Raw genomic sequence first — 27991 nt, forward strand, 5'->3', positions numbered from 1 at the left:
GTTGCTTAGAAAGAGCTTAGACAAACAGCATACAGTCTTTTGGCCTCGAAGTACATGACTCGAAGGAAAATCAGATTTTTGAAGGCATATGATTTTTGAAGGTATGCATATGAACATGATTTTAAAAGATAGTGATGTTTATAATTTTCGTATTTTGCTTTATTTAGATTTTAAATATTAGTTGAAGGAATCCACAAGTTATATTCGATGAATTTATCTGAATTAATCCCGAGCGATCGCGATAGAAGCTCGTCTTCAAAGGAATTACCTTTTACAGATCTTTGCTAATGATTATTCGTCTTATTAATGTTATTGATAATTATCAATAATCACATTAACAATATCATAGTAATATTACTGTTATTATTTTGAATTATTGTATATACTTTTTTTTATTATTGTCATTATTATTATTATCATTGTTAATATTGTTGGTGTATATATAAGACCGGATGACATTATGCTCCAACTAATAATAAGAAACCTTTAGTATCAGGTTTACCGCTAACTGCTAGAAGTCAGGCACAAAACACGCACGCAAACACCGACAAACACTCAGCATAAGAGAAATTCAATATGACGGCTCTCCCAACAAGGCACTTTGTTATTATACCTCGCTAAATGTCGAATTTCGACAGAAAACGCCTGATGTCGAACTGCTGCAGTTAGGCTAGCAAGAACGTCGTGCTAAAGATCTCTAATGAATAAAAATCTCTCTCACGGAACGCGCGCCGTCACACTTTGCTTTTACTTCTAAGAACTAATATCTAAATGACCCTAATGTAAGGGGCGTGTTTTTGCTTTCTAAAGCATGGGAGTATTTACCTCTGTATTGCACCTGTATCACTAGACTTTTTTTGTCCATTTAGTTCTGCGAGATTCACAAATGGAGTGTCTGTGCCAAAGGGCCGGGTAGGAGAACTAATGGATTAAAATTAGTTTTTAACTTGCTAGAGGAAATGTAAATAACATTTAAGGTTGTTGAAGCAGTTCATCTATAATAATGATACCTTAATTCCTGACAATGTTCATATATGTATGTTTACTTTCACAACCCATTAACAAGGACACCCGAGTAGGGCAAGAGAAAGCGTCCACATTGTTTTCATTTACAAATGACGTCAATAGCCGCTATCTTGGTGGAATTTAATAAAAAAGAATTGTTTATGATTTGTTTTGTTATATCAAAAAAAAAAAAACTTGTCTTTTAATGATTATAAACCAGCAATAGAAAGCTATCAATAGACGTCACTTCCGGTAATAGCTCTTTTTTGATGGCTTGTAGAATCCTGGAGGTTGTTTTGATCTCTTGTTTTCTAGTTTCATGTCGTGATACAATAGTCAAATACAATAGTTTGAGGGCTTTTTTTGACATGTTTTAACTTAACATCCGCTAGTTGCCCCTCAGTCAACCGCTTAGCTTGTTTGTCACTCAGTAAACCCCCAAAAGTCACGTGACTGCATGATAGTAAGTAATAGTCAGGTGTCCGTAAAACGTAACCCTGTTAAAACTGACACTTAGGCCAGAGAGGCCAGAGAAAGTGTTCCCATTAATAAGGACTCCGTATTTAGTGCGTTCGTTAACTAATTGGATTGCAGTTAAATCTCAACAATGCGAACACTGATCAGAGAGGAACAGATGAACGTGTTCGTATTCAATGAGGTGTTCGTATTAAACGGCTTTGTTTAATAGGATTGCAGTCCAAACTCATCAATACGGACACCCAAGAGGGCACAGACTGAAAAAAAGGTGTTCGTGTTAATAAGGCTGAGTCAGTAAATTCGAGTTTAGTTGAAAACAAAATATCAGAACCGATTAATTCCAGGACATTTTCCCACACAAATCTTTATATGAGTGAATATTCGATTTTATATTTCATGCCATTTCTTCTATAGTCAACATTATGGGCTAAAACTTTGCCTTACCAATGTTGAGTCTTCTTTTCATTTCTGATGTTCATTTTGACACACCTGCTTGATTTAAGTAGGGTCACGTGATCTGGTGTTGCGAAAGACCTATTAATATTCTTTAGAACATGATCTTAATTGGCTTTGTGCCAGAGTGACTTTCTGATGTTAGCTCACGTTCCTTGCAATGTGCAGGAATGATATTTAGCATAATCCTCCTTTCAGCCTCAAGGATAATAAATACATCTTTCTCTAAAGTCATGTATGGATCTAAATCATTACCGCAATAGCGATAATCGATATATCATCTATATAGAGTCTACCTGTCTACCTTAAATAGTTCCGAAATGATGTGTTGCAGCAAAATTGCACGGGAAAAATATATATATTTTATTCTTACGCTTAAATATTTAACCAACCAAGACCAAGCAAGGCACAACAAATTGAATATTTTAGGCAACTGCCTTAATTAATTGCTTCCTTCACGATTGGTCGAACATTTGATCGTCCGATGACTAGGTGTACCGACATACCGAAAGCAGCCATTAGACTTAATGTTTTTTACCCTTTCAGCTCAAGTGCTATTCCTTTATTGGGTATCATTTCTTTTTTTAACGTTTGCGCATGGGAAGACGTATGAACATAAACACAGCTTTATCCTGTTCCCAAGGGAATGACACGTGCTCGGAAAACATTACACCCAAGATAAAGAGGGCTTTTACATCAAACTTATCATTGGCTTTCGCATGATTAATTCTCTATCATATCACAACGCTTTCAGACAAATATTTCTGAAGGTTACCGAAGATAAATGAAGAGTGATTGACGCTAATTGCAACCCCTTTTTTCCCCAAAAATATACTATTCTTGGACAAACAAAATGATAACTTCTTAAGGAGAAAAGCTTGAAGTCTAGACAAGAAAATTAAATTAATTTTTTTCTGTAGAAGCACTTTGATTAAAGAATCGTAGTCAATTGCGCCCCTATCAGTATTGGTTAACATCGTTCGCCTACATCGTTCTCGAAGCTCTTCCATGTACTGCGGGAGCAATATTTCTACAAGTCCTAGGCCAAAGTCCTTAAATTCTCAACGTTTCCTTCCTTTCTTTCCACAGCAAGTAGATTGAATCAGAGAGATTGTCTTTGTGGCATGCATAATGATTTTTAGGTCGTTCAACTGTTAGACATCACAAAACTTTGAAATCTATTTTGGATTCGTTGCCAAAATTAATCGCGTAAAGCTTTAAGTGACAACGTATCATTATATGATGTTAGTAAAAATACACAAGTGATTATTGAAAATCTCGCGCGCTGATTGGTCGAGAAACTCACACTATCACACGATAATCACCTCCAGCGATAATCCAAAATGGCGGCCAGCTGCTTTGTTGCCGTTACCGGAAAAAATATCTTTTATCTTCTTTTTTTCTTTTTTCTTTTTTGAAAGAATCGCCTGTGTATTTATACTAAACAATTATTTGCCTCAGAATCAGTGAATATCGGAGAATATTTAGCTCGTTGCTCGAAGACTCGCGTCTCGGTAAATATTCCCCGATATTCACTTCGCCTTCGGCGAATAATTGTTAAATGGTAGTGAAATATCTATCAGGAATAACAAGAATGATGAAACTGGATTTCTATTTTTACCTACATAACCGCCATTTTGCCTGGCAGAGAAAATGGCGTATTGCATAGCATTTCGTTGTTTCCGGTGCGCAGTGTATTTTAGTTGACAGGGAGAATTCTTAATTAAGTCAATTAAAACGGACCAATCGGTTCAAGACGTATCTCAAGGAACACGATGCGCATGCCCTGTGAATTACCGCTGACCTATTTGCACTGAATATACACAGTAAACACGTCTCGATAGTAGTTTCATAGCTATGTAGCTCATTATTGATAGTCGTCAAAGGCAACTGTAAACCGTTTCGCCAAACTGTCCTCTAAAAAAGGGATAGATTTTTTCCGAATTCGTAAAATACCGCTGTGTTCCTTGACTGCAGATTCATTTACACAGTGCTAGCCTCGATTTTGTGCAGAACATTTGCGTGTTTCAGTGAAGGTCCGTTTGTACTAATTATAAATAACTAACATTTTGTTCATTCGTTCATTTTTTTCCTTCGCTTCTTTAAGATTCCTCCAACTCGATTAGCGTCAACGAAAACGAAAAAGCACGATAAGACGTGCTGTTCGTCAAATTGTTCAAACAAGTAATCAAGCTTTATCGGAAACACGGATGGTCTTGTATGATTTATAGATAACAATCTGAACAGCAAAAATCTTATTTAGAGATTAACATTCATAAATCCATTTTCTATGGGCTTGTCGAAGACCAACAAATGTCCGTTGCAAAAATAGATTCTCATTTGGACTAAAAAATCTAAATTACTTTTGGGTTAAACCTGAAATTATGACTTAAATATTAATTCAAATATAGAATGTATTTGCTTTATTTTCCCATTTACTCTTTAGTTTCGGCAGTGGCTTCGTGTTCTTTGATAGAGGTTATTACACTGCTTGTTATGTATTACAGCCGGTTGATTCTACGAGTGAAATACACTGACGTAAGCCACAAAGGAATGGAAACTTTCCTCGCACGCGCTGTGTTTGCTTTTATAGGCGCTTTTTCCCCGGCTGACACGTTAAAAACGCAAATACAAACACAAGAAAATGAAAAATTTCACTCCTTCCGTTTGAGTTTACGTTACTTATTGTAGTTCACGCGTAGATATATTTGCCTGGGTTTGGAATTGCGCTTTCCTTTTCCCCGACTGACACGTTAAAAACGCAAATACAAGCACAAGAAAATGAAATTTTCCACTCCTTCAGTTTGTGTTTACGTTACTGAGTGTAGTTCACGCGTAGATTTGCTTGCGTTTGGGTGTGCGTTTGCCTTTTCCCCGACTGAGAAGAAAACGCAAGAAAATGGAAATAAATTTGTCACTGTAGTTCACGCTCAGATTTGCTTACGTTTGTGTTCGGGTTTGTGTTGCTCGTGTGAACCAGGCCCAATTGTTTTGCTCAAAATACTAAAATATGCATAAAATACAATAGTAAATTCGTATCATTATGCATTTGATTCTTTTAATGTTCAAATTTTTTAAATAGAATTTCTGACTTAAATTCAGTCTATTATACTTTCATTTCCGTGCCGGTTCATTCTTAATTTTCCTTTCTTTTTCGTTTTCATGTTTACTGGTAATTCTCATTGTATTTTTCATCCAGATCGATCACAATGTTTATTAATAATCTTTAATAGATATTGGAATTAAATTGTTTAAAAATATTTAGTTTGAAATATTTTTTTATCAGATTTTAACTTCCATTTTTACTTTATTTTACTTTTCATTTTTTAATTATTTTTAATTCTAACTACACAAGTTTATTAATATGCTGTTTTTTATAATTTCAAGTCAAAAATATGAGAGAGGCTTTCTGATGGTTTTATTCTTTCTTTTATTAAACATCAGAAAAATGCTGTTTTCCAAAAATACATTATATCAAGAGAAACTTTCTCTCAATCAACAACTTAAACATTCATTTTTTAAAAAATTATCATTATAATTCCCTCGTTCATCGTCGTTGTTTTTTCGCTTATATTATTACTTATTTATTCATTTTTTAGCTTAACTTGGGAAATACTGGTAAAAGAAATTCAATATTCATTCTGTCTGCCTTGCACTTATGAAAGTACAGGAAGGTGCTGAAATGTGTCTAAATGCATTTCCAAGAGATTTCAATTAGCCTAAAGTAAATACTTCTTTATGAGTTTAGAAATAGAAAATGAACGTTATTGACTTCGACTATGATCCCGCCCGGATAACGTATTGCCGGTGTCCGGTCGGAGTCTGAGTTAGTCTGTTTGATTTTAAAAACGGGATTTGCAGCGCTCTGATAACCATATAATTACTCAGGTTATTTAGGTAAGTCTGGTTAGGGCATAAATACCTTTTGTTAAGCTTTGATACCTGATAGTACCAAAGACCATTTCGCCAGATATATGATAATTGAAAACAGAAATGAAAAAAAAAAGAAAACAAAACAAAGAGGGAAAAAAAGAAAGAAAAAAAGAAAAAAAGAAAGGAAGAAAGAAAGAAAGAAAGAAAGAAAGAAAGAAAGAAAGAAAGAAAGAAAGAAAGAAAGAAAGAAAGAAAAAAAGAAAAAAGAAAGAAAAAGAAAAAGAAAAAACCCCAAAGAATTATAAAAAAACTATTCAATTCTTAAACACTAAAATTATTAGAAAATAACAAGTAATTAATAGATAGGCGATAGACGCAACACCCACGTTCTAACCCTACAATACAAAATATCATCGCGCACATCGGGAACACTTTCGGCAATAATTTTAAGACTTTGTAGACTACACTTAGCACTTTATCTTCTGATCCATTTGAGATTTAATGCAATTTTGAACATTTTAGGTAGGAAATCGCACGATCTCGAGTACAATTCGGAACTGATGGGTACGAGTAGCCTGCGTCACAGCGAGTACGTGCGTATTTATAAATTCCAAATTGTACGAGAAGATCGTGCGATTTTCTGTTTATAACTGAATAGACCAAATTCAAAACTCGCACCGATATGAGGCTTAAGTTTTGAACAAAGGGATCTGGCGTGACTTAAATTAATCTGGCGTGATTCAAAAGTCACGAATCACGCCAGATTCCTTTGTTCACAACTTAAGCCTCACATCGGTGCGAGTTTTGAATTTGGTCTATACACTCAACAAAATTGAGCAACTTAATTTACTGGACTCTAGAGAGTACAATAATAGATTTAATTGTACTCCTCTTGTCCAATCAGAATGGAGTAATTTTGTTGAATGTATTATAGATTAAGAAAGAAAAGACATAACGAAGTATATTGTCTCATTAGACAGATACGAGCGTACAACGTATTAACTCATATTTCATAAAACAACCACCACCATTGGTCGACCTAAGATATTCTTTCATCAGATTTTAGATAATTCACTCAACACTATACAACTACTACTCGCTGATCCGAAAAAAAAAAATTCGCCAATTAGAATCGAGAAAAATTGCACAAACTGAAGTGTCATCTTTCCTCTTGAAATTATGGATTTCCAGGCCACCCAGGAAATTGGGGAAAAAGTAGCATTGCTAATGTGAGCTCTTGATAACAACAACGCAATAATGAATGAGTTTTATATTGTTATTGCTGAATTAATAAAAGGCATGTTTGTATTTGCCGATGGTCAATTTTCGCAGGCTCCGTGACACCTCAGTTTCACAGTGACGTCATTTCTACGTCACTATTTCAGATCAACTAAAGGTTCATTAATCCCAACTAAGACGAAACTATAACATATTACAATTTTCATCGTTGGACGAAAGCCCGAGAACCTGGAGAAAATAAACCCTCGTAGAAAGGGAGAAAAGAAGAAGAAAAGAAGAAAAAGAAAAAAAAAAAAAAAGAAAAGAAAAAAGAGAAAAAAGAAAAGAAAGAGTGAGTGAGTGATACTTTATTTATACTCGAAAAAAATTCTATCAATATAAAAATTGCTTTACAAGAATGTCGAGTTAAATAAGAATACAATTTAGACAGCTAAAAAAGTTTATGAGAGTCCAACAGAAGAAAGCTTTCTTTTAAATTCCCTTATACTTCTAGCTGACTTAATATCTGAAGGCAAAGAGTTCCATGCTTTTGCACCTTCATAGGAGAACGCACGTTTGAGGTACTCAGTGTTTGGTTTCGATAATTTTAAACACTTTTCTCCCTTCCGCAAATTATATTTTGTAGTTTGATACTCAAAGCGGTCTCTTAAACTTTGAGGTACAAGAGCATTCAAAGTCTTGTACATTATTGTGGCTTTATGTTTCTTCCGCCTGTTTTGAAGATTTTCCCATCCTAGAGACATTAAAATGTCGCGCGACCTAGTTTCATAATTACTCTTAGTTATAATTCGGCCTGCGCGATTTTGCATTTTTTGGAGTCTGTCAGCTGATGTTTTTGGTAAATTATCCCAAACCACATCGCAGTAGTCAAACCAAGGAGTTATCAGCGAATTATATATTGCAATCGCCGTCTCCTGGGGGACGTAATCACGAACCTGTCTAAGGCCAGCCAGGCCTGATGAAACTTTTTTACATATATGATCGACATGGTCAGCCCAGGACAGGCGTTGGTCGATTACAACCCCCAGGGTTTTGGCTGTTTGGACACGTGCGATTTGTTTACCTTCAAGGTAAAACATGTGGTTTGGAACTTATTTGACGTAATTTGTCGTCAGACCCAATAAACATATATTCAGTCTTTGTTGAATTAGGGCTTAATCTATTTGCCATCAGCCAGTTGGATATGCTAATAATATCAGAATTGATCTGCTCAGATAAAGATTTTACGGAAGTATTACAAGCCGTGAGGCTTGTGTCGTCCGCGTACATTCTTGTACTTGAAAAATGTACACTATTTGGTAAATCATTAATATACAATATGAATAATAATGGACCTAGGATTGACCCTTGGGGAATTCCACAAAGGGTTTGTTTTATAGTAGATAATGTATTATTCACGTTGCATCTCTGTCTTCGCTCAGTTAAATAGGATTTAAACCACTTCAATGAATTTTCTGCAATGCCGTAATTAGCTAATTTATGGAGAAGGATAGAGTGATTAACTGTATCAAACGCTTTCGTAAAATCAAGGAAGGTGATACAGTTAATCTTCCCTTCATCTATATTTGTAAGCCATTCAGTTGTAAGTTCCAGCAGAGCAGTAGTCGTTGAGTGCTGTGGTCTAAAACCTGATTGTCTTTCAGAGAGCAGGTTATTTGAACTAAGATAAGTATATAACTGGTTGAAGACAATTCTTTCGAAAAGTTTAGCAATGGCAGGAAGTACTGAGATAGGGCGATAATTGTTTAAATCATCTCTATCATTTGCTTTATGAATAGGAGTTACCTTGGCGAGTTTAAGGTCATTTGGAAAAATACCACTGTCTATAGATTGATTGAAAATCTTAACTAAGGGATTAATAATAATTGGAGCACCTTCCTTTATCAAGCGCACAGATATGCCGTCTAAGCCCGTTGCCTTATTACTTGATATAGAGTTTAAGATCTTAGATAATTCATCAGAAGTCGTGTGTTGTAATTTAAAGGTCGAGTTTGCTTTATTTAGGTAATAGTTAAAGCTTAGTGGTCCTTCCGGGATTGTACCGGCTAGCTTTGTCCCTATTTCAGAAAAATGAGCGTTAAAAAGCTCAGAGATTTCTTGAAAATCACAAATAGTGTTTTCCCCGCTCTTTAAGGAGGTTATACGAGTTTTGTCTTTACTTTTTCGAGATAAGACTTCATTTATTGTTTTCCAAACTTCGCTCGAATTTCTCGAGATTTGTGAAAAGTGAGTTTCATAGTATTTCTTCTTAGCTTTTTTGATTTCATTGTTTACTCGGTTTTTACTTGCTTTGTATTTTTCCCAGTCATTATTTTGGTTTGTCTTTATTGCTAATTGTTTTAGTTTGTCACGTTCGAGCATCAATTTTCGTATTTCAATTGTCAACCAAGGCGTCCTTCTATTTCTTATGCGCTTCCGCTTTAACGGTGCGTGCAATTCAATAATAGATAGAAACAATTCTTTCCATTTTAACCACATATCATTTGGGTCCTTTAAATCATTCAGGCTATCCCAAGGGAGTGACGCCAAGTCCCTACGAAAATTGTTTGCATCAAAATTTTTGAAAGTTCTAAATGTTATTATTTTGTGCTTATGATTTGTTGGTATAGCTATCTTGCGTATAGCATACACCAGGCTGTGGTCACTCAAAGAGAGGTGTATAACACCGCTCTGGGCAACCCTGTTTGGAGTGTTTGTAAGAATGATATCAATCAATGTTTTGCTTCTTTGGGTGATTCTTGTTGGTTCAGTAATTAGTTGATGTAACTGAAATAACTCAGAAGTATGTCTTAGTTGACGAGCCTGTGTACTTGTATTACTATTGATTAAATCACAGTTCAAATCCCCCAAGACATACAGCTCTTTGAATTCAGAGTCTATTTTTGTCAAGAAAGAAAGAAAGAAAGAAAGAAAGAAAGAAAGAAAGAAAGAAAGAAAGAAAGAAAGAAAGAAAGAAAGAAAGAAAGAAAGAGAGAGAGAGAGAGAGAGAGAGAGAAAGAAAGAGAGAAAGAAAGAGAATGAATGAATGAATGAATGAATGCACCTTTATTTGAGGACGATAGTTTCATAAGTGTCATACACTTCTTCACATGAAAGTCGTACTTCATAAGAAAGAGATTTACATATAATATGTGATATATTTAAAAATGAATTAAATAATATGAACTATATATATAGCTATTAAAATGCGTATAAATGATAAATATAAAGTGACTAGGTACTATCCGACTGCGAATTAGACAAATTCTTATTAAAAACTAACCTAGAGGATGAAGTTCGGATATGTGAAGGAATAGAATTCCATAATTTAGCTCCTCTGTAAGAGAAACTTTTTTTAAGGAATTCAGTCCTTGGAATGGTTTGAATTTCTAATTTATCTTCGATATTTCTCAATTTAGATTTATAAGCATTTGAATCCTTACTTTTTGAGAAAAGATCCTGTAAATAAGATGGAGTATTTTCATGCAAAATATCATACATCATGAGAGAAAGGCGCTTTTCGCGTCTTATAGCCAAGCGGTCCCAATTCAATTGTTGCAAGATGTCTGCTGACCTTATGTCATAGCCCTGAAAGGTTATGATTCGGGCAGCTCTGTTCTGCAACTTTTGAAGTCGGTCTGCTTGGCCTTTGTTTAAATTACTCCAAACAAGATCACAGTAATCAAATAACGGTTGAATAAGAGCCTTATACATAAGTATTAAGGTATCAAGAGGGACAAAATCTCTGGCTTGTTTTAAACCATTAATGGAAGAGCCAGTTTTCTTACATAAGTTTTCAATATGAACATCCCAAGTTAGGTTTTGATCTAAATACACACCAAGGTGTTTTGAAGAGGTTACCCTCTTTACCTCTTGATCCTTAATCATGATATGCGAAGAAATTCCCAAATTTGAAAGCTGAAAATTTGATCCAATTAACATATATTCAGATTTTACTACATTCAAACTCAGCTTATTAGCCAATAGCCAGTCACTGACACACAGTAAATCTAAATTCACTTTATCATAGAGTTCAGTAGTTGACTTTGATGCGTAACTAATTAGGGTGTCATCAGCATAAAGACGAGGCTGACTAATTTCGAGACAATGAGGCAAGTCATTAATATAAATTATAAACAGTAACGGACCTAAAATCGAGCCCTGTGGAACACCGCTCGTTACAGTTACTGGATTTGAGGTATAGGTTTCAATGGTACAGCATTGACTTCTATCAGTTAAGTAAGAACGAAAGAAATCTAATGCTACTCCACCAACCCCATAGTGCTTAAGTTTAGAAATTAGGATGTCATGTGAAACAGTATCAAAGGCTTTCGCTAAATCTAAGGAAACTACAAGGTTAGTTAAGCCACTATCCATGTTAGTATACCAATCATTTGTAGCCTCTAATAAAGCAGTAACAGTAGAATGTAAGGGTCGAAAGCCAGATTGATACTTAGTTAAGAGATTGGATTTATTAAAATAGGCATATAATTGGTCATAAGCTGCCCTCTCACAAATTTTAGATAAAATAGGGAGAATAGATATTGGCCTATAATTATTTGGATCATTACGATCCTTGGCCTTATGTAGAGGGATCACTTTAGCTCTTTTCCAAAGTGAAGGGAAAATTCCCTTAGCAAATGACGTATTTATGATATTAGCTATGATAGGAGCATTTATGGGAGCAGCTTCTTTTAAAAGCCGACAAGATATGTTGTCCAGTCCTGTGGCTTTATCTGTTGGCATATTGCTTAAAAACTTCAGAACTAAGTCACTAGAGATCTCCACAAAATTGAAATTAAATTCAACTGGTCTGAGGAAATCCTGGAAATCAATGATACCTCTCTCCATCTCTGCGACCAGTGTATTGCCAATTCTGGAAAAATGATTATTCATTAAGTCGGCAATTTCTGCTGGGTCATTAAAAGTGCAATTGTTAATTTTTAATTCAGTGATGGAATTACTTGTAGAATTGCTTCTACCAGTAAGGTTATTTATTGTTTTCCACAGTGCTTTAGGATTTCCATAATTGTCTTTAATTCTAGAGTGATAGTAAGAAACTTTAGATTCCTTAATTTCGTTAGTAACCATGTTTCTAAAGCTCTTATACTCACTCCAGGATTGTTGATCACCAGATCTAATTGCTTGTCTCTTTAAATAATTTCTATGAATAATTAGCTGTCTGATATCTCCAGTGAGCCAAGGAGAGTGGTTATTTCTAACCCTACGTGTTCTCAAGGGAAACTAGCAAATTTGCAAGAGCTTCGTGTTTTAGATGTGCACTCGTTGAACACTCGGACAGAGAGAGAGATACAAAGAAAGAAAGAAAAGAAAAGACACCAAGCAAACTATATTCACACATACAGTTCAGTCGAGAATGAAACCACGTACCTACACGTGAGATTTCTTTGAGATTTCTTGGACCTCCGGTATAAGAGCGCATGCTTACAAAGACTTGCAAAAATAAACAATAAAATAGGTTCGAGATCTTTGATTTTTATTTTGATCGAAATTAAACACAGAGTTCCGTTCGAAAAAAAAAATTGTTATTCATTATATTTCACTGCCAGTAAATTGCGCATGCGCCAAAATAGATTATGCCAGAGCCCTCGTTCTTCGCTGCAGGCCAGAAGAAACGCAGGGTCTGGGTACGAGATTGCCTACACAGCGGTTAGAGACAGCGAAATAGCAGTACGTGCCAACTATGAAATTCAAATTAGGAGTGTCCCGTCACCAACTACTGCTATATTAATAGTAAAGTGTTAATGTTCAGCCAAATAATTTCTGTTTAAATATACGTTTGTAGTAATCTAAGTAAAGTGTTCAATTTGTTATAAAAGGTGCACTCAAATCCTTGATAACAAAAGGTATATAAGTGTAAATATTATTGTTTACGTAACCGAGTTTAAAATCAATACGTTACTTTGCGTCAATACGATTTCCAATCAACACTCCATAGATTAAGGTAGCAATAGCGGCTAGCACATTCTTAGGTTTTTCGACTCATCTATTTTTAAATGCAACAAATGTGAAACTCGTGTATTCTTGGAGTGCAGCCACGTGACCAAAAATATCTTGTGATATAAATAGCAATGAAACACTGAGTTGCCATCTTGCTTGATATAACAAGAGAAGCTTAATGACAAATGCTTTGTATAGCCAACAAAGATGGCGGCTATGACGTAATATGAAGCCCAAGAATAGGAGGATACCAATGAAACAGCCGCCATCTTGGTTGATCTAACAAGAGAAGCTTAATGAGGAATGCTTTGTATAGCCAACAAAGATGGAGGCTATGACGTAACATGCACCCCAAGAATTGATACGTGAGTATTAATATGAATTTAGTTCTAAATATTTTTAATCTGGTACGGTTGTCACAATTTTGTTTCCTAATCGCTCGTGTCAGTCTTGTTCTTCAAATCCAACCAACATGGCGGCCATTAGTGTCTTAAAATTTGATTTTTTAGTTTTCGTTGTTGGCATGTTGAAAGAGACTAAGAAAAAGTGAGACTAAGAAAAAGAGAGAGAGAGAGAATGAGAGGCTAAGAGAGACAGCTTGATGTACACAAGGCGTTAGAGTGAGGCGTGAGAGTGAGAGACAGGGACGAATTCCAGAAAGAGAAAGAGAAACTGAAACTACGCCAGCGGCCACAGTAGCGTAGCGAAAATTTTGAAAAAAGAATAACAACAAAAAAAAAATAAAAACATATTAAACCGGAACGAAAGAGGAAAATAAATTATTACAACCTAAGATTTAAGAGTGATTAATAAAATAATGTTTGTTTCTTAAATTTTTGTTTGAGCGTTTATTTGTTTTATTGGGGAGGAGTAATTTTTTTATATTTTGGATCAATGCCCTCCCAGCTCCTAGGTCCTCGCTACGCCCCTGAGCGGCCATATACTTTGTCATTTCATTATTAATGCTAGTAAAAAAACTAAATTGAAGCATAAGGTATGCCGAAATCCTGCTGTTATGCAATCTGTTGATTAAACCTCTGTTTACAGGATGGGGTTTTGATCGAGCTTATCGTGCAAGTAATCTTAATCCTGATTTTTATTTTTAGCGTAGTACAAATCAGAATATTTTAAATTTACTTGTAGTATATATTCATTTCGTGCCCATTTAAGTTAATTCCCCGCCCTGTTTCAGCGGTAATTTTAATTTACAAGTTCGCATTCGTTATGCGGAAAAAAGCATTACTTGTGTAATTTATATGGTATAAGTGGCCGTGTTGTATACGAAATATAAACTCGAGGCGTAGCCGACTTTATATGCCGCATACAACACGGACACGAATATTCTATATTGCTTAACAAAAGTCTAGGTTAGTTCCTTTTTTCAAGATAAAAGTAAATCTGCCCAAGAAAATCCTAGTTAAATTTTATGCAAATGAACAGGATTCTGTATAAGAATAGCTCGTTTTCTCAACGCTGCGTGCGCATCCAACTTGACAAGCCCCTGGGAGACAGTTTTATAGTTAAAGAGGAGAATAATCGATTTTATGAATATACCGAAAAAAAATCCATAGCAATGCATAATAATACTCGTGTTCTGGTATCGTGTTCCCTAAATTTGGATGCGCACGAACAAGCAAACGGTCTATTACGAAACTCTTCGCGGTCATGATTTCTATTGTGTTTTCCTCATGAATTATTAGTGAGTTCGTTAAAGAAGATAAAACAAAATTTCAATGACAGTTCTAGATCTCTTACCAGTAAAAATTATTATAGAAAAATCACTAGTTGAAATATATGTATTTACTACACGGAATTCGCGCGTAAATTGGTCTGGTAGAGAACTCCAAAAAATTTAAATGAAAAAAAAAAAAAGAAAAAGAAAAAAAGAAAAAGGTAACCGTGAAACGCCCTATCGTCTATTTGTCACAAATGAAAATATTTTCCCTCAAAAGTCCTAAAATTGAGAATAAAGTTCAAATTTTTTTGGTATGAAAATAGATTAAATGCATGAAAAATTGATGTCGCAGAGTAAATATCGAAAACAGGAAACAACCGACAAAGAACAGTCAAAAAAGTTACACTTGCTTCAAAGGGTGTTTGCCTTTAGTCTTATGATCAAACAAAGCTTAAGTACAGAGACTAATTGCAGCTAATGTAGACAAAACAGTCTCAAGTTTGGAGTCTGCTGCTGTAAAGAAATTATATTTTTTAAGCACTAAACTTTTTTCTCTTTATTTTACGAACGAGAGCGAGCTAAAAAAGTAAAAGATGTTTGAATGCAATAGAACTAAACGCTGGCACGACTACGCTTAGAGAAACCATTTTTTTAAATGTGAATAGTCAGCGTACAGTTTTTTTATATTTCTTATTTTTTAATTCAGTAACATAAATGCCGGATGACTGTTGGTTCACAGTCGAAATGCCTGAATAAAAAAAAGCAACAAACTAGTTATTTGTTATCATGCCAATTGGTGTGATTTTTCACTATACTGAGTTCTAGATCTAGTTTGATGTATATTTAGTGTAATTGCAATGATAATACACTAAGCTTCACTAAGATAGTTTCATGACACGTGATGAATGTGTCCATTTCTGAGTATACTTAGGCGTTGTGAACACTAATAGTTAAAGAGAAAGAATTGTAATAATTTTACTTATTGTGTAACGGCTGATTAGTCGCTCGCAATTTGCTAGGCCCTGTCAGCCGAGCATCTGTTTTCTCACAAATGAAGCATTTGTCTTGACCAATGTAATTTGAAAACTGTCTTTATTTGACGGATTTTTCATTAAGCAGAGAAGAGCTGGCAAGTCATTTGTGACAAGAGGTATACGGGAAACTGCTTCTAAGATCATAAAAGCCTTACCTGGGATAAAAACCTGTTAGTACTGTATTCGATCTAAGGCATTTAAGAGGACACATTTTTGGTTGGATCATTTGAAAAATTAAAACACTGGTGAACTTAAAAAATTCAGGTAAGGATGATAAAAAGGAAAGTATCAAAACTAATTAACATTCGTCAAAAATAGGTTTTTTTAAAAAATTTTTCGTTACAAAATTGTTTTTGAGGGGAAATATTCTTAAACCTAACGACTGTAATTATGCTAAATAGCAAAAGGCTCGGAGTAGAATCGCCATAGAATACTTAATCTAGTTTAATCCTGTAAACAATATTTTGAACCTATGAGACATAGCGATGAAAATAATAAATCAACTTAATTATGGACCAATCCATTTTTGCCTTTTTTCCAACAAGATTTCATTAACATTTACCAGTCCTTGAAGTACTTGCTCACAGATTGTAAGAACCTCGTAGACAACTACTGTACGTTTTTCTTTAAAAATTTTTGCTCGAAAAAATTATATCGAAAGAAAGCAAAGGAGCACTGAAACATTACATTAATTAGGACACTTTGTTACAGTAAGTACCTTTCTGTAAAGTTATTAATAATTCATATATCACTTTAATGCAAGATTTTAAGGATCGGCTTCTCAGGGAGGTTTTATAACTAACCCTCATTTTGATCGCGTACCACGAAACGTAACAACCTCTGGACAGATCTTAGAACTAAGTCAGAGCTAATTCGCCGCGGTCGAATTCGATTTGAATGAGCTAGACAAGTATTCAAGTTCGTCACCATCAACATTTGTAAAGGTAAAGCCAATAAGCTATTTATTCACTTGTGATACGAATGCGTTTTATACGATAGTTAGCAGGTGTTTTAAGGGTACAAAGCTACGTAGATCCATTTTTTTAGGAACCTGCGCGGCCTTTCTTTAGTTTTTGAGCTTCAGTACTTCTGTATTTGCAGTAGTCATTAGAGATAACAGGTTTTTGGATGTTTTTCCTTCTTTAAGCGGCTTCTCAATTCGAAATTTGATTATAAATACAGCTATTTCAATAAAGGTCTGATGAAGGTTTTGCCTTGTTTGTTGCATCTTGCTTGTCGCATAGAGTGCATACCATATGTCCGTGAAAAAGTTAACCAACAAAATTGTACAAATTAGTGCAAAATTTTGTACGTCTACAGTCTACTGAGGACTACTAAACTTGCTAATTGGCGCAATTTTTTACAAAGTTTTTCACGAATATATTGTATGCACTCTATTAGCATGAATTGCACTTTTGGTGATGTGAATGCGATCAGCGACAGGTGACAAAAAGGAATTTTCCCAAACTCTGTCTGCACGATGCACCCCTAACTGACCAGGAAGAGTAAAAATTAATTTTCTCAAACTCTGTCTGCACGTTTTTATTCTGTGCTAATATTATTTACATATGAACATAATACATTTTAATCCTAGTAATTAAGCAACAAGTAAAATGGAAGATGCAGCAATATGCAACGACATTTTCACCAACCTTTTTTGAAATAGCGCTATACATCTCAAAAATGGTATCCTAAGCGTTCTGAATATTAATTCAACCTGCTGGTTTTGGACACGAAAAGACAAATATTGGGTTCCTTGTCAAATAAGGGGGTTTCGTTTCTTGAAGTTCAAACAAAATTTAGTTTTTGTAGATAAATTTGAAGGTTGCTTGATATAAGTTCAGCGAATTGTATCGTCTAATCCTCCAATGTCTCATAAAAGCTACTTAAAGTCGACAGTCCCTTCAAATACATTGTTTCTGAAAGAAATATTAATATGAAGTACGGTATACATTAAAAATATTTTTTTTATTTGGGTTATATTTTTTTACAATACAATACAAAAAAGCTTTACTTATTCATCCCCAAGGGATTTTTCAGAATTAATTTTATCAAAATCATTAAAAATGTACAATTGCTAGCTACTACATAGATCTGACGAAGATTAATAACTATCAAACCTAAAGAAATCATTATGAAACGAAAAAAAAAGGAAATAAGAAATAATGATAAAGCTATAGCATAATAATGTAAATAAGTAACCTATGGGTTACTTGGTTCCGTTTCTACTCGTTTTCAGCAGTAGAATATTTTATTTTATGATTAATCGCTTTTAAACCACTCAACTACATCACTGTATGTTTCATTATAGCTCTATCAAGTCTATAAATAGTTAAGAAATTATTGAATATTTTTTAGCACAGAAATCGGCACTTCTACTTGGTCACATGACGTAACCACCCAACAAATTCCCCATACCGACATGGTTTAGCTTTAGAAATAAGCGTCCGAAACGTCAGTAAGTTTTTTCATCTTTTCACGGTGTAAAATTGACCCTTTTATCATTACTGTTTCATTAGAAACAACGACGCAGCTCACACTAGTTTTTAGCTAGTTATCTCTTCTTTTTACAGTTCCGTTCAGTGATCACGAATAATAGTTCCAAGTCGAGGCTGGAGTTTCCGCGCACAGCAATACTCTACTTTTTATCATGCACTGCAACTCCAACCTCAGCTTGGAACTATTATTCATTGTCACTGAACGGAACTGTAAAATGGGGTATTCTTAGGGTTTATGTTATGTCATAGTTCCAATATTGTTTGGCGCCAATAATGCATTTCTCATTAGCTTTCCTTGTTAAATCAACCAACATGGCGGCTTTTTCATAGTTATTTATATCTCAAGGGATATTGAGTCGTGTGGTTGCTTTCCAAGAATATGCTATGTGTTTTTTTGTTTTGTTTTTTTTGTTTTGTTTTGTTTTTTTTTTTTGATCGATACTTTAATTGCTCATGCTCAGAATATCGCCAAAAATTTGATATATCGTTGGCTGTCACAAGGTAGCTCACAAATGGTGCGCGTTTGGATGATTACCCCCGTGTTCTCGCATGCTTTTTGGCATTACTGACCTTTTATAAAACAAAATGTAGCAAATGAGAGGATGTACTACGAGAAAATAATGAATCTATTGTCGCGGATTAGTTGGCTCTCGCTCGCGTCATATCGTATTTCTGTTTACTAGATGAAAAGATTCTTGCAAATCTGAAGAATTTTCTGAATTTTTTAAAATCTTTGAATTAATTATTTTTTTTCGAGTTGACGTTAAAATCGTTGACGTTGCAAAAAAAAAGGGGGTGTCTTAAAGACTGGCATTCTTTGCTGCACTAGAAAACCGTTGATTTGCTTTTCTTAATGAAAAAAAGAAAGAAAAAAAAAAAAAAAAAAAGGCAACTGCAACTGGAAAGCCATTTTTATGACGACGCTAAGTCATTAATATTTTAGGGACTTAGGTCTTCAATTTTCTTATTTCATTACTATTTCTCCATCCCACTATGAAAACCACTTTTCCATCTATACTGGTACTGACACTTATTTTAGACAATTATGTCGGTTGGAGATCTGAGATTAAACTAAACATAGTTTTTTGTGCTTTTATGTTTTCTGGCTAAAATACAAAAAAAAAATCACAAAGGTCGATCTATTAGTATAGGACTCCATGCTGTCCAATTATTTGGAAATAATTGGATGAAAAAAAATCCGAGGACTGACAAACTTAGATGAGGCCGATAGGCCGAGTCCAATTTGGCAGTCAGAGGAATTTTTTGAATTAAATTATTTTCAAATTGGACAGACATGTAGTCCTATTGCAGATTGATTATATCATCCCAAACTATACTAGACTGATTCCATAAGTCATAGTTTTCCCTCGAGAGAATGCGAATGGAAACGATCCAAATTATTCTTTAATTGGACCGGGAAAGAGAATTTGAAAATAGTATAATAGTTTATGGGATTATACAGTGATGATACAATTGAAAAGGAAACTACGTAGTTCATCATTCAATATACTGCATTTTGCAGCGTGTTACTCGGTCTCAGAATTAGAGTTCGAATCTCCGACCAACGACGTTTTTTGAAATAGGTATATTTTAGATTTTTTTAAAAAAAAGTCAGAGTTGACTGATGTACCCTTTTTGTCCGGGCTCAAGACGTGAGCCATCTGTTGGCAAGAATTCGCACCTTTGGTCGTCACAAAATTAAAAAGGCGTTTGGATTACGATTTGCTAAGTTAATGAACTTGAAAGCCAAGTAAATCAAAAGTGAAAAAAAAAAAAAAAAAAGGTCCACGAGACTTCGAACGTTACATAACATACATTTAGGTCGTGCATCTTGCGTCAAAAGGGGAAAAGCCAAAAAGTTAATAGAATAGGGAGCATGTTATGCAATCATTGGCACGTTTTTTCCCCTTACGTGAGGGTCCTGAGGGAGGGGTTTTAATCCAATTTCCCAGCCACCATTTTCATAAAATCTCACAGTCCCATCCTATGTTTTTCTCAAGTTTCAATCCCATTCTCTTTTATTGATTGCTTTTTATTTGTGAATTACATTCCCAGTGCATAAGATCCCATTTTCCCAGCCCAAAAAAAGGCCAATCCCAGCTCCCATTTTACCCCTTGAGGACCCTCTGGTGTAGTTCAGTTTGGAACTAGCAGTTTATTCAGCATGGCCAGCAATCAACGAGGAAACGGAATTAATTATGAACTATTTCAACTTCAAAATATCCAAAACATATCAACGGTAAAATAGATTAAAGAATGAACAATTTCGATAATACAAACACTTTGGAATTCACGGACCTTCACTGGAACACTTGAGCGTTCTACACAAATTTGAGCCTTACTTCGAGCAACAGAGATGTAATTTAAATATCATTCAAAACACGAGACAGAATTTGTTAAATATTTCATTTCAAGTTTCCGCCTCTAACTTTTTCTTTCTTTCTTTCTTTCTTTCTTTCTTTCTTTCTTTTTTTATTTTTTTATTTTTATTTTAATCAAGGGTGTTACAGTTCAGTTCTACTACTAAGCACATTTATCATAGTATGAATTATTCAATGAACAAATATCTCGGTAGGATTTTCCATTGCTCAGTGCCGTTGTGAGCGTATTTCATAAATGCTCATTCCAATTTAAAACCTCATGACACCTTGAAATCAGAAGCCGACGCTGATTTCTTTAATAATAATAAATCCGGCCCATTTTTTGTTTTACCATTGTTTTTATGAAGAAAATATTGAGCTCTTTATAATCGAAGAGTGGCCGTTTGGGTCGAAATTTTTATGAAAAGAATAATTTTTGTATGAGAGCAAATTTATTTGTCACTACAAAGGAAGAAATAAATGAAATAAATTTATCTGGCAGAGTTACGTAACATCTAACGTTGATGCGGCTTAAAAGGATGCACGATTATACAAGGAAAAAGCAGTTTACGCTTTAGAGTTTCCAGAGAATTTCGCTGTGCTATACTACAGACCAAGTTATAGTATCGAAGAAACTTCTTGAGTTTTTTTAACGTTTGTTGTCTTTTTGACAAAACTGTCAATTCAAAGTGAAATATTAGTGGTGACATGAAATCTTCACTGCAGTCAAAAAATGCTTGATTATTATTGATAATCGATTATTATACCGCTCTGCATGGACTATTAACGATCGTTCATATTCATCACTCCTAATGAAATTTAACGCATTTAAAAAAAGCATCTGGAAAAATCTGGAATAGGCACGTTCAAGATATTAAAACTCTGGTGTGGCACGAAACCAAGGCTCGGCCCCGGAATGAAATGTTCAAACTTGTAATAAACTTCAAAGGGATCAGTTTACTCATATAGGTTCCTGAATGGGTTAAATGGGAGCTAGGATGCGCCTTTTGGGGCTGGGAAAATATGATTTTATGCACTGGGAATAAGACTCGCAAAAAAAGGGAATTGAAATGGGAAGTGGAATTAGGATGGGAAACGGGATTAGGAATACCCCTTCCCAGATCCCTCTTAATAGATATAGTACCGTATATTCGATAATAAATTGTTCAGTAGTGAACTTAGCATTTCAAAATGTTCTTATTTGGCGTAAGCGAAGTACCAACAGCACCAAAAAAACTTTTTCAACTCGTCAGTACCCACCTTCCTCCCACCCCCAATATGCAGATGGAAAGTGGTCTTCATTTAATCAAAAAACATTTACATATAATTTTAAAGCTAAAGGAGATAGATGAGCGGACCTTAAGCTTTTATAGAGGGGGGGGGGGGGTTGTGCACGTGCACCCTGTGCTCCCCCCTGGTTACGGCCCTGACGAGGACATGCCCGACAACTTTATCCCGGAAAGTGGACGCCGAGGTAAAAATATCGGGTATGCTTGTTGTTTAAGGGTAAAACATTAGCGGCTTAGTATATTTTAGGGTTGGTTAAAATAACAATACTTTGAAACTGAAATATTGGGCATTTTTAAGATGCGAATAAGATCAAAAGCGCATCATCGAATTTAAAGCTTAAAATTGAATTTAGAATTTTGGCATTTGTTGGTGTCTTTGAGGCCCCGACCACACTATGCCGGATAAATTTGAATCCGAATTTTTATTTATTCGGTTAGGCCTACCGTCCACACTAGTCCGGGCGATTCACCGAAAACGAATTTTTTCGAATACGGTCTCCAGAGTGGAACAATTTGAAAACGCCGGCTAGCCGTATTAGTGTGGACGGAAAACTTTTTTATCGGTTTCGGTTTGAAAATTCGGATTCCAATTTATCCGGCATAGTGTGGACGGGACCTTAGGGTATCGAAAACAAGAAACCATCGCTTTTTTATTTCAGTCATGAAATGGCACGTGCATTGATGGGTACATACATGATATTTCGTTCATTTTGATTTAGTATATGTTAATGTTTCTATCGAATTCAGACCATTAGAAGAAGCACCCTGTTTAATTATCGAACTCAGAAAAAGCATATGGTTGTAACATTATATGTAACTTCAATAAATCAATATAAAACTGACGTAGTTTAGAGATTTCCGGCCGGTAAGAAAACTTCATCTTGCCTTGGTGTTAATGAAGAGCTTTTCATTACCACCAAATTGAAATCTTTACCATTGCTGTACCTTTGAAAGACTCTCATAAGGCATGTTAAATTGCTATTGGCTAGTTTCATTTTCCTACATAAGCAAGTGGATATTGATATAATCACTGATTTCCAGGAAGCGGAGCACAATTCAGAAAGGTCTTCGTTAGTTCAAGTCCTGCAAAGACCAGAAGAGAAACGAGAACAACAAAAGAGCCTAGAACGGAGTTATATCTACAGTCAGCTGCATTCGAGAACTAGAGAATTGAACTCGTTTAAAAGGTACGACTAGAATAACTGGGGATTTATATATCAATCAAAAAACAATTTCATCGCGGAACCCTGACTCATTGACAGACCCTGGCCTCGTTTATGGTCGTTTATGTATACGCCAATGCAGGGCAAACTCAAAAATAGAATTGAAAACTTCCGTGAAAAAAAATGAAGGAACCTGGAGAACTAGACCACGTAAACTAACAAAGACATGCACCCAACATACTTCAACATGATGTTGAGTCGATGACATGATCGTCGATGACATGATCGTACTCGACACTCTACGTGTCAGAGACCACACACTGCCTCTTCACCAAATCTAGTCAAAACTAGTTTGAAAAAATTATAGATATCTGTAAGTTTTTTTGTAAAGAAACCTCATCTCCGGGACTACACATTCTCTTGCTGACTTATTTATAAAATTCATTTTCTTATTCTGCCTAAATGATACTCAGTGTTGAGCTAGTTCAAAAGCAGAGCTTAACATGAAATCTGACATGATCAGGAAAGGTTACTAAGATTTTTTTTACAAACACAAATATTTCAAACTGTGCCAGTTATGATGATAATACTGATTTAATACTTATATTGTGCATTTTCTATATAAATACTCAAATGCGCATTCAATTTTTCTTTTTTTCTTTCTTTTCCTTCTTCTCTTTCTTTTCCACTTCCTTTTTCTATTCCTCCCTCTTTACGGATCCCAATGTCTCATGTCATTGCATAATTCTCCCTCCAACGCGTAGGTGATTTTTTTCTATCCATGCTTTTTAGGCCTAATACAGGATTCAAATTATAAGCTGATTCCTACTTTCTATATATTCAAACAAAGCGTACTGCAGTACAATGCCATATACATGTTTTAAAAAGCTTTTAAAAGCGTTTTTTCTATCAGCTGTTCATTAAAACCAGTAGATAATGTGATGGAATAAAGGAAGACTTTCAGCTATTATATATATACACTGAAACGAAACCCTATAGTAAAGAAGGAGAATTGCAAAGGACCACTCTTCCACTTTTATTATCAAAACTTCAGAACTTCAAAACTTCAAAATATACATAAACTTTGACCTTATTTATTTATATACAAGTATATCAAAAGTATATCAAAAATTATGAGATATCACCCCTGATATTTTTTCCAGAAAGCCCTTAGTAATGGACAACTCGAAAAAATATCAGGGATCATATTCCATGATTTTTGATGTGCTTTTGATATACTTGTATATATGCACAAAAGGGTCAAAGTTTATGCAAACCGCAGTATATATATATATATATATGTTTTGAAGCTTTGAACTTTTGATAATAAAAGTAGAAGAGAGTGGTCCTTTTCAATTATTCTTCTTTACTATAGGGTTTTGTTTCAGTGTATTTCTTACATCCATACAATGTGAAATAAAAGTAAACGAAAGTAAACGGAAAGTAAAAATAATACCCATGAGAAAGGCAAGTGGTCCTAGATGAGAAAACCTTACGCCTGAAGTAAAAGGTTCCAATTGCAGAATTAGCAATAATTAAACTGGAGTAGTTGAAATTTACTCCAAAGGTATTGAAAAAAGAGAGGAGTTTCTCTCCTGCGCATGATGTTTTTTCCTCCGTGTTCTCCGCAATTAGGTACTCATAAAAACCGATGGCATTTCGAGCAAAGGACAAACCACTGTTGTTGTTATGGCAACGTTACTTAATATATTTTTCTAAATAAGACTTGATATATTATCCATGTCACAAACTGTTACGAGTATTGAAGCATTTGAAGTATGTCTTTCCTACTAGACGTTGGTAAAAAAAAATCTGCGAGTCACCTTAATTAATCCTAATAAAACTATTGACGTCTTTTCAAAATAGTTTTAAATGATGAAACATGTCTCATACAGGATTTTTTCAAACGTCATGTTTAAGTGTATTTGTCCAAATTAAACGATAAATCCAGACAGTGCAATAGGACTCAAGTATATTTCTTAGTGCCTGGGGGAAATCCTCACATGAAAATATTCCAAACTACTTTACTATTAGTCCGACAGGCATACAGATGCACGAATACAACATGATTATTATAAATGTACCGATATGATTGTGTCAAGCTAATTAGTCATTTCTGTGTTGAGAATACTTGGCGTCAATAACATAGTTTGTATATTATTCTTATTCACAGGTTAACAAGCAAGAACGTTCTGCTCATATCATGAGCTTTAACAACACCACAGCAGCTGTCTTCAATGGAGGTTGTTATTCTGTGCGTTGTATTTTTTCCTTTACAGAAAACAGCATCATAGCGGCTGCTTTCTTTGCTGTTGTCATCGTGTCTCTGACCGGCAATATCTCCACATGCTATGTCATACTGACAAGAAAACAACTGCGCAGCACAGCAAGCATTTCCACTTTTAATCTTGCTTTGTCGGACCTTCTGGTAACGATAGTATGCGCTCCTGTGATAACTATCGACATTTACGTCGCCAAGAGGTGGATATTTGGAGAAGCACTCTGCAAGATAGTACCAGTCGTACAAAAAATGTCTGTCAATGCCTCGATCATTAACTTGTTCGTTGTTTCCCTCGAGAAATTCATGGCTATTTGTTTTCCGTTCTGTTTTCGAGCTCGTAAGAAGTCTTTTGTTTATGGAATACCATTTGTATGGCTTCTTGCTATAGCACTTGCAGCGCCTCTGGCTAAATACAGACAGCTGATTGTCACTCCTAGTACCTCGTACTGCATAACGGTCTTTCCCGATGTCAAGACTTCAAGGATTTTTTCTGTCATTTACACTTTGACATTTTTTATACCATTAATCATGATGATCTGCCTACAACTCACAACTATCCATAGCTTGAGCAAGAGAGGAATCACTGCCAACATCTCCTACATGAGCCAGCACAACATACGACGCAAAAAAGCAGCGGTTGTACTTGTTATTGTCATGCTCTCATTTCTTGCTTGCTGGACTCCAATATATTTACTTGCAATGTTGAATACGTTTTCTGAAGTCATGCAGTCGATGAACATAAAAACTGTCAACGTAGTTTACGCGGTCTTCACATGGATGTTTTACGCATGCGCAGCTGTACATCCATTAATCTACTTTTTAATGACGCCACAAGGTAGTAACAGTTTGAAGAGATTCAGAGGCACCAATGGTCAAAAAGCAAGAAGAAGACTTATTTCCAAACCCTCTACTGCAGGGAGCAATGTAGGAGGGTCATTCTTACTTTTCACCCGCGAATCGAGAGTTTAGTGATACATAGACTACAAACTATCTTCAGATCGGGTTTTTGATTTATGGAAATTTCTTCGCCAGTAAAAAACATACCTAAGTAAAAAAGTAAAAAGAGCAAAAAGTAAAACAAAAAAACAAAAAACAAAACAAAACAAAACAAACAAACAAACAAACAAAAGATATTGAATGAAAAAATAGAAAAGGAGCGCGCGTGTTGTGTGCAGTAATAAAGCACGCGGGGGACGGCAACAGAAGATAGTACTAAACAATTGAGCCAAGCAAATGAAGTACTAAGGCCAATATTGCTACTTTCACTTCTAGTTGGATACGTACCTACGTTTGCAGAACACGAGAGAACTGTTAGGAGAGAGTACTAGGACGCGTGGCGGAGTGCTTCTCGACACTTCTCGAGTGATCTGCCAATCCCCAAGTGCTTTAGTCCACACAGCACAGCAAGCAAGTTTTTTATTTCTTTTATAAAATACAAATACGTATGTGAGGAAACTGAAAGTGCGCGCGCGTGCTGTGTGCTCTCATAAAGTACGCGCTCCCAACCAATCAGATTGCGAGATTTAGAGATAGATATATATATATATATATATATATACATATATATACATATATACATACATATATACATGTATAAAATTTACTAAAATTATATTTCAAAGATTTTGCATGTAAATAAGTTGCAAAAAAGTGAACTTTAAACAATATTCTGCATTAACCTTGTCTAGCAATGTAAACAAGAGACAAGGGAGAAATAAAGAGAGTAAAATTCAATGCCTTCTAGTATATCAAAGTTCCTTAATTAGATAGAAGAAAAAAAAAGACTAGGAGGATAGGATATAAAGAAGGTTAAAGGAAATAGAAACAATAAGGAAGAAAATAATAATAATATCACGATAAGAAGGCATAGAAAAGGAAACAAAAACAAAAAGGAAAAGAGAAAAAGGTAACGGAAGATAATTAGGAAACGAAACGCAGCTAACGAAACGAAGACTCAAGAAACGAAACGAAATGAAAAGAAGCGAGACGAAAGAAAACAAAACAAAAAGAAACGGAATTCTACGCAACGAAAAGAAAGGGAAGGAAAGAAAACGACAAGAAAAGGAAAGGAAAGAAGGCCAGCATATTTTGCTTCTTAAAGCTTGCCTTCTGGAGCATTTGTTATTTCTACAGGATTTTCTTTCTAATTGGCGCTCGTTGATTCCTTTCTTTTCATTAGGATTAAAATCTCAATGCATCATTCACCCACTTGCAAACTCACCCACGCTTTATTCAATTTTATTTATGTATATATTAAACATCGGACACTTGTGTGTGTGTGTGTGTGTGTTTTTTTCTTTTTTTGGTCAAATTATCCCATTGAGCCAATCGATTGGAAATATGATTTATTTTGATCACTCGTTGTATTTGAACTCATGATGCTTTATCTTAGAGGGCTTGAAGCAGTAGTGAAGTTTCGCGATAGAAATGAAAGCCCTAGAAGAAAAAATAGTCGAAATGTTCTTAGTTTGAGTGTCCTCACTGTAAAAATATAATTAGGGGTGATGTGTTGGTTTGCTTTCACCAACTGGCAGCAAGTTTATGTTGTAAAATGCCTGCGTATGACCAAAGGGTTGACCTATCAATGATTGGCTGCAGTTTCAAAGTATATGGAATGAATATCTTTATATATTTACAACTAGAATAGGTAGATAGATAGATCCACGGCTAGCACAGGTAATTCATAGTAAAAAGTTTTAAATTT

The 27991-nt window shown here is 35.0% G+C and overlaps 2 protein-coding genes across 4 annotated transcripts in view; one reads left to right on the plus strand and one right to left on the minus strand.

Annotated features, from left to right (window-relative positions):
• Positions 1 to 27959, plus strand: LOC116305025 (neuropeptide FF receptor 2-like). Of its 3 annotated transcripts, XM_031714843.2 has the most exons (3): positions 1 to 101; positions 22885 to 23030; positions 25180 to 27959. In XM_031714843.2, exon 3 carries the CDS (start codon positions 25210 to 25212, stop codon positions 26254 to 26256), a length of 1047 nt encoding a protein of 348 aa, XP_031570703.1. In that variant the 5' UTR covers positions 1 to 101; positions 22885 to 23030; positions 25180 to 25209; the 3' UTR covers positions 26257 to 27959. The 3 variants fall into 3 exon arrangements, with proteins under 3 accessions (XP_031570703.1, XP_031570706.1, XP_031570705.1); XM_031714846.2 differs by lacking the exon at positions 22885 to 23030 and having other exon boundaries at positions 21 to 101; XM_031714845.2 differs by lacking the exon at positions 1 to 101 and having other exon boundaries at positions 22839 to 23030.
• Positions 1 to 27991, minus strand: part of LOC116305027 (galanin receptor 2a) — a 51826-nt gene that overhangs the window by 2044 nt on the left and 21791 nt on the right. The gene's annotated exons all lie outside the window — the stretch shown is intronic.

This window comes from Actinia tenebrosa, unplaced genomic scaffold (genome assembly GCF_029948245.1).
Source record: "Actinia tenebrosa isolate PJP-AT-01 unplaced genomic scaffold, QUT_ActTen_1.0 PGA_scaffold16__25_contigs__length_10494907, whole genome shotgun sequence".
In the NCBI taxonomy this organism is placed as follows: domain Eukaryota; kingdom Metazoa; phylum Cnidaria; class Anthozoa; order Actiniaria; family Actiniidae; genus Actinia; species Actinia tenebrosa.